The 7,640-nt window shown below is 57.0% G+C and overlaps 1 protein-coding gene across 1 annotated transcript; it reads right to left on the minus strand.

The window, feature by feature from the left end:
• Window positions 1–1,593: 1,593 nt before the first annotated feature.
• ADRB1 (adrenoceptor beta 1) lies at window positions 1,594–3,322 on the minus strand. Its single transcript, XM_041743347.1, has one exon. The coding sequence runs from the start codon at window positions 3,178–3,180 to the stop codon at window positions 1,726–1,728; it is 1,455 nt and encodes a 484-aa protein (XP_041599281.1). The 5' UTR covers window positions 3,181–3,322; the 3' UTR covers window positions 1,594–1,725.
• Between the last annotated feature and the right edge of the window lie 4,318 nt (window positions 3,323–7,640).

Genomic DNA, 7,640 nt, shown 5'->3' on the forward strand with positions numbered 1-7,640 from the left:
CTCTATCACTTTTTTTTTTTTTTTTTTTAAAGATACACAATCCCAAATGTCACTTCTTAAGTCAAGTGCAGCAGATGGGATCTTGAAAACAACTATAAGTAGTCTAGGATACCTTGAATCCGACTGTGAAAATTTAGGGCAAGTCTGCAGCTCTCAGTAGGTGCATGCCTTATTTGGTCTAGAGGCATTTTGCTATGTTACTGAGTCATGAAAAGCTATTAAAAGAGCTCTATGGGAAACCCAGCCTATATTTTGAACAAAACAAACTGTCTTTTCCATTATCACTGACCCCTTACAGACACACGGCACATAATCTTGATTGTGCTTCATTGGTATTTATTGCACATGGACCAATCCCTCACACAGTAGTTAGTTGCACCAGAGTATAAATACTTGGTAGAACAGACAGAGGAAATACCATTTACACACGAGTGCTAAATTTTACCAGCAGATTCACGTGGGCACTTGGACATAAAAAAATAATAATAAAAATCCTTAAGGTAATTATATTTATAATATGGATACAGTTACAGTACCATGATAAAAGAGTATAAAAATGTATTTTTCCCAATAAACCATTAGCTCAATAACATAACAGACAACAGAAGTAGAGTCTGAATTTTATTTTAGTTTTGTAAGATCTGCCCCCTGCCCCGTTAAAAAATATTTCATTTCTTTTTGTGCAAGTAGTATCTCGTGTGGACTTTACAATTCCTAACACTGTGCAAAAATGGTATTTGGAACCACTCCTTGTTTTGTGTGTGTGTGTTTTTTTTTTTTAAACGCATGTGTGCAGTAATCTGAACTGTTTCCTTTTGGGGTTTGTTTGTGGGTTTGTTTTTCTTTTTTTCCTGTCCTGTCTTCAATGGACAGAGTCACATGTCTCAGAGGCTCAGCGCCTGGTCCTCCCAACTGGTATTGATACATAAATAAGCTGTTTAATATAAACAAGTCTTTCTATCTTGCTGTGCAATGTGCACAGTGTGAGGTAGAAACCCCTCAGCCTGACCACCGAGGCGCGCGGGGACAGCAGGTGTGCCCTACAAAAAAGAAAGCAAGGTGAGGCTTGTTCCAAGAATAGCTTAAAATTTCTTGAAACGTGACTTTTTTTTTTTTTTGCATATCCATCCTTTCTTCCCCCTTTGCTTTAAGGACAGGAAAAAATCACTACTCAGAGGAGTTAAAAATGAAATTTCTCTGGAAAGCAAAGGAAATCCGTCCTAGCCGCTGTCATTCCCTCCTGTGTGTCCGACTGCTGGCTCCTGCGCCCCTGAACGGGACGGGAAGCCAAGCCCATAGACCTCGATGCTTCTCCCTCCCGCTGCTACCCAGTCCTGGAAGCAAGTGTCACAAACCACCTGGAGGTGGCGGGGGTGGAGCGGGGGTGGGGAATCAAGACAACTCCAGAAACCGAAGATGCATCACACGCACACGCCAAAGAAAAGGCCGAAGCACACACACACACGGGGGGCGGGGAGGAAGAGAAGGAAGGAAAGAAAGAAAAAGGGAACCCAAGACGGACGTGCGAGCCGCTGTCCCGCGTGCGCAACGGTCCGTGGCTTTTGCGCGTCTGCCCCGGAGGAGTGAGACGGGGGTCGCGGGCCTGGAGTTCACCTGCTCTGGGTCTGGAGTAACCACCGCTGCGTCCCCCGGGGGGCGCGCGGGGCGCGCGGGGCGGGGCGGGGCGGGCGGGGCGCGCGGGGCGGGGCGGGGCGGGGCGCGCGTCTACACCCGGGATTCCGAGGAGGCGCCCGCGCGGCGGCCCGCGCCGTCCAGGCTGGAGTCGCTGTCGGCCGCCGCCCCGCCGTTGCAGCCGGCCCAGGGCTCCAGCAGGCGCGCGGGCGGCGCGGCCCCGGCCCCGGCGTCGTCCTCGTCGTCGTCGTCGTCGTCGTCGTCCGAGGCGGCCCCGGGGGACGGCGGCGGGCGCGCCCGCGGGGGGTCCCCGGCGGCCCCGTGGCCTGCGCGGGCGGCGCGGCGCGCGCAGCACAGCAGGCGCTGGAAGGCCCTGCGGAAGTCGGGGCTGCGGCAGTAGATGATGGGGTTGAAGGCCGAGTTGGCGTAGCCCAGCCAGTTGAAGAAGACGAAGAGGCGGTCGGGCACCAGGTCGCGGTGGAAGGCCTTGACCACGTTGGCCAGGAAGAAGGGCAGCCAGCACAGCGTGAACACGCCCATGATGATGCCCAGCGTCTTGAGCGCCTTCTGCTCGCGCAGCGCCACGAGGCGCGAGGGCCGCCGCCTGCCGACGCGCCCGTTGGCCAGCGGGGCGGCGGCGGCGGGGCGCGGGGGGCCGGGCGCGGGCGCGGGCGCGGGCGCGGGCGCGGGCGCGGGCGGGGGCGCGGGCGCGGGCGGGGGCGCGGCGGGCCGCGCGGGGCCGCCCAGGAAGCGGCGCTCGCAGCTGTCGATCTTCTTCACCTGCTTCTGCGCCTCGCGGAACACCCGCAGGTACACGAAGGCCATGATGCACAGGGGCACGTAGAAGGAGACGACGGACGAGGCGATGGCGTAGGCCCGGTTGGTGACGAAGTCGCAGCACTTGGGGTCGTTGTAGCAGCGGCGCGCCTCGTCGCCCCCGGCCCGCCACCAGTGCATGAGGATGGGCAGGAAGGACACGAGCGCCGAGATGGCCCACACGGTGCACACGAGGGCCCGCGCGCGCGCGCGCGTGAGCAGGCTCCGGTAGCGGAAGGGCGCGGTGATGGCCAGGTAGCGGTCCAGCGCGATGACACACAGGGTCTCGATGCTGGCCGTCACGCACAGCACGTCCACCGAGGTCCAGAGCTCGCACAGGAAGGAGCCGTACTCCCAGCGGCCCCGCATGACGATCGTGGCCCCGAAGGGCACCACCAGCAGCCCCATGACGAGGTCGGCGCTGGCCAGGGACATGATGAACAGGTTGGTGAGCGTCTGCAGCCGCGGCGTCTTGGCGATGGCCGCGATCACCAGCACGTTGCCCGCCACGATGAGCAGCACGATGAGCGCCATCAGCAGGCCGATGCCCGCCGTCCACTGCTGCGACAGCGGCGCGGGGCCCTCGCTGGTCGGGGCCAGCGGCGAGGCGGACGGCGACGCGGGCACCAGCAGCCTCGCCGCCGTGGCCGCGCCCGCGCCGTCGGGGAGCGGCGCGGCCGACGACAGGTTGCAGGGCTCGGCGGCGCCCAGGGCGAGCGCCCCCGCGCCCATGCCGAGCTGCGGAGGCCGGGGGCGGGGCGGGTGGCGGGCTGGGGCCCGGGCCGTGGCCGGGGACCACGCCGGGGGACGTGGGGCGCGGAGGTCGCGGCCGGGTCAGGGCAGCCGCCGCGCGGGGCCGGAGGCATGGGCGCCGGGCGCCTTCCCCGCGGGAGCCGTGCGCTGCCGCCGCCGCCGCCGCCGCTGCTGCTGCCGCTGGAGCCGCTGCGGGAGCCGCTGCTGGAGCCGCTGCTGGAGCCGCTGCCGGAGCCGCTGCCGCTGCTGCAACAGCCGCCGGGACCTCAGCATGTTTCTGAGCGCGCCGAGCCCGCGGCCCCGGCACCCGGCACCCACCCCACCCCGCTCCCACTCCCCCGAGCCAGCCCCCGGGACCTCGCGTCAGGCTCCTGCAGCCAATCCGGGCAAAGGCACGCCCCTCTCTGGTTCACCCCCCCCACCCCCCGCATCCGAACTCCCCGCACCCCCCACCCCCCACCCCCTCCCACCCGCCGTTCAGCCGCCCGGGGGTGTCCGGGGCAGATCGCGCACGAGCGCCGCCCCCGCGCCCGCCGCCGTCCCGAGCGCGCCCCTTGCAGCGCCCGCGGGGGGCCAGGGCCCTGCGCCCCCGTCCCCCGCCCGCGTTCCCGCCGCCCCCGCAGCTCCCGCTCTCCCCCGCGCCCCTCCCCCCTCTGGCATCCTCTACCTCGGGGGCCCCGGCTCCCCGCGGAGCAGAGCGCGCGCTCCCCTGGGCGGGAAGGGGACCCGCGGTCCTCCCGGCGCCCGAGCGCCCCGGACCGTCCGTCCGTCCGCTGCGGCCGGAGCAGTGGGGCTGCCAGGCGGTGTCTCGGATCCGCAGCCTTGCAGAGTGCGCGTGAAACCCTTCCCCGGTCCGGAGGGGACCCAGCCGGCCCGCGTCCTGCCCGCTCGGGGGGGATCGGCGGCGGGTGCTGGTGCTGAGAGGAAACTTCGCAGCAGAGCGCCCTGCAGGAGCAAACCGCGCCTCCGCCGAGATCGCTCCCTGGGCGCTCTTGCAAGCAGCTTCTGTTCCAGTGCGGCAGAAGCAGAAAGGAAGCGAAGGCTTGTGCATCTGACAGCTAACGCTGAGGACCGGTGGGAAAATCACACACCCCTCAGCCCCCCCAGCTAATGAATATGTGAGTATGGTGCAGCAGCGTGTGTCGATACCGTAGACAGAGGCTTACGGAAAACACGAATGTTAACGCAGAATCAAGGACCCCGCCCAAAACAAAAGGACACGTCTAATTGCGTTTCAGACCTTTCCACGTTCGGCAGCAACACCTGCGTTTTGTGTGTTACTACTCGTGATGTGACTTGATATTTTGAGCTGGGTCAGTACAGACCGAGAGGCACCGGTAGTTTGGGTTGACATAACCCAAAACATCTGACATTTCGGATTCCTCGGGCTGCTCGGTGCCTTTCTCCTTTGCCCACGTTCCCAGATTCTGAAAACTCTAGCATTAGCTCTGGAGGGATGAGAGCAGAAAAATACGTAAATACTCGAGAGGATTCATAGCCCTATAGCGCTTAAGGCTCCATCAGTGGTTTTTGAGTTGGCCAGTGAATCCGTTGGAAATTGGTGAGTCGTTAGCCTATCAGGGGGCGGGATTCTGTGGGGGGGGGGGGGACAGCCACGCTGAAGGCACAGTGTGTAGCTGCTGGACTGCAAGCCCCCTCTCTGATCCCCCCCGCCACCGAGTCCTCAGCTCAGCCTTGAAAATAAAAGGCCTTTAATGGAATCCTTGAGAAGTAAACAGCTTCTAATTACCCATGTAAGGGTGCACGAAAACTATGCAATGCTCACAACACCCTTCTAGCATTGGAGTAAAAGGAAGAGGGTCTGGAGGGAGGAGCATCCACGTCTGGACCAAACTCCTATTCTTACCTTGAGGAGAGAGAGACTGGGTTTGCACAGCTCCCCAAGTCAAGAGCTAAAAGCAAGGCTTACTCGGCTTATAAGGCCCAGCAGTTTTAACCACCTTCCCTTACTTAAATCCAAACATAAACTTGCTTTAGGCCCAAACTGGATAATCAATCAGTGTTGGAAGGCAGGGTGGGTGTGGGTGTGGGTGATTTGTTTATTCACCCCTGCGCCAGGACTTGTCAGCCTGGTTCTGCCAACTTGGGGAGGTGGTGAAGGGGGGAGAGTAAGGAAAGGAGGGGTGCCAGAAAGAGGGGGAGGAACAGGGGCTGCACCCCGAGTTCAGCCTCAGTTACCTGTCACTGCCAACTCGCGGCTCCCTCCCCCTTCAGGCTTCCTTCTGCTGCCGTCCTCAAGAGGCAGACTCAAAATAGCCACGGGGTTGGAAAGAGTTGGTGTGTCGCTGCCCAGGAAAGGGGTTCTGAGTGCTGGGCCGCGGAGCGAGGTGGAGGGAATGTGGGGAGGAGGCTTTCTATCCTGCACCGGCTCTGCGTCAAGAGGTGTTACTGGAAGAGTGTGTGCCAAGCCCAAGTGCCCCTGATGGGCCAAGGGATTGCATTTCTGTGAGCGATAAAGCCAGAAGGTGGTTGTGGATTTCAGTGCGAGGCCCCGGATGCCAGTAACATTGCCATAGGGATACAGGTCTGTGTACTTGTGTGCGTACAGGCTATGTATAGATCTGAGCATTTGTATACATATGTATAAACCACGTGTCAGGACATGAGATTTGGATTGAAGCTTTTTCCCCTGCTCACTCAGAGATACATCAAACTCCCCCCAGATTTCTGGATAATAAATACATTTGATCACAAATATTCACCACCAGAAAGTTAATTTTTTTTTAAAGATTTATTTATTTGTTCATGATAGACACATAGAGAGAGAGGCAGAGACACAGGCAGAGGGAGAAGCAGGCTCCATGCAGGGAGCCCGACGTGGGACTCCATCCCTGGACTCTAGGATCGCGCCCTGGGCCAAAGGCAGGCGCTGAACTGCTGAGCCACCCAGGGATCCCCGGAAAGTTATATTTTTTAATTTTTTAAATAAATATATTTTTTATTGGTGTTCAATTTGTCAACATACAGAATAACACCCAGTGCTCATCCTGTCAAGTGCCCACCTCAGTGCCCGCCACCCAGTCACCCCCACCCCCCGCCCACCTCCCCTACCACCACCCCTAGTTGGTTTCCCAGAGTTAGGAGTCTTTCATGTACTGTCTCCCTTTCTGATATTTCCCACTTATTTTTTCTCCTTTCCCCTTTATTCCCTTTCACTTTTTTATGTTCCCCAAATGAATGAGATCATATAATGTTTGTCCTTCTCCGATTGACTTATTTCACTCAGCATAATACCCTCTAGTTCCATCCACGTCGAAGCAAATGGTGGGTATTTGTCGTTTCTAATGGCTGAGTAACATTCCATTGTATACATAAACCACATCTTCTTTATCCATTTATCCCAGAAAGTTATTTTAATAGGAGTTCCAACATAGGGCTGCGGACATAAAGGGGTCCCTGGCATTCTTGGGGCTTTCTTTCACTTGTACTTATGGAAAAGTTCAGAATAGCCTGCATTCAACTAGAGCTAGCTTTTTCTTTTTTTCTTTTTTAAAATCTTATTTATTCATTATTTTTTTCTATTTTAAAATCTTATTTAGACACAGAAAGAGAGAGAGGCAGAGACATAGGCAGAGGGAGAAGCAGGTTCCCTGCGGGGAGCCCAATGCGGGACTCGATCCCAGGACCCCAGGATCATGCCCTGAGCCAGAGGCAGATGCTCAACCACTGAGGCACGAGGTGCCCCTAGAGTTAGCTTTCTTTTAAAATAAAATGGTCTGCTTCTCCCTCCGCCTGTGTCTCTGCCTCTCTCTCTCTCTGTGACTATCATAAATAAATAAAAAATTAAAAAAAAAAAAAAAAAAAAGGGATCCCTGGGTGGCGCAGCGGTTTGGCGCCTGCCTTTGGCCCAGGGCGCGATCCTGGAGACCCGGGATCGAGTCCCACGTCGGGCTCCCGGTGCATGGAGCCTGCTTCTCCCTCCGCCTGTGTCTCTGCCTCTCTCTCTCTCTGTGACTATCATAAATAAATAAAAAATTAAAAAAAAAATAAAATAAAATGGTCTCTGATCTCCTTTAAATCCTACATTTCATGACACTTTGGGAGGGAGGAACTTTTGAGCTGCCTTTTTCGGTCCTTAGATGAGGATATAGATTAAAAAGAGAAGGTTCACCGTATCCACTTACACAGCTGTTACATGTTGCAAGTTCAAAAGGAATAGCTCCGCCATTTCCCCATTCCCTCCTGGAAACTGCCAGAATGAATCAGTTTTTCGGGACCCCTCATTTGACAGTACTTCACAAAAAAGAACAGGAAGCTCCAAGGATAAATGCTACTAAGTGTGAGGAGAGGTGGTAGGCTTCTTCCTCCATGGTTACTTCCCCAACCTCCCTTTCCATCCCACTATCATGGTCTGCATCTGCCAGCCTCTGCGTCTCCCTTGCTCAATTTAATCTGGCATGCCAGGGTCAAATTAATAT

This window comes from Vulpes lagopus, chromosome 2 (genome assembly GCF_018345385.1).
Source record: "Vulpes lagopus strain Blue_001 chromosome 2, ASM1834538v1, whole genome shotgun sequence".
Classification (NCBI taxonomy): Eukaryota; Metazoa; Chordata; class Mammalia; order Carnivora; family Canidae; genus Vulpes; species Vulpes lagopus.

What these genes read in the sequence shown, in the direction of transcription:
- ADRB1 (XM_041743347.1), bottom strand. Translation starts at nt 3,180, where the DNA reads ATGGGCGCGGGGGCGCTCGCCCTGGGCGCCGCCGAGCCCTGCAACCTG.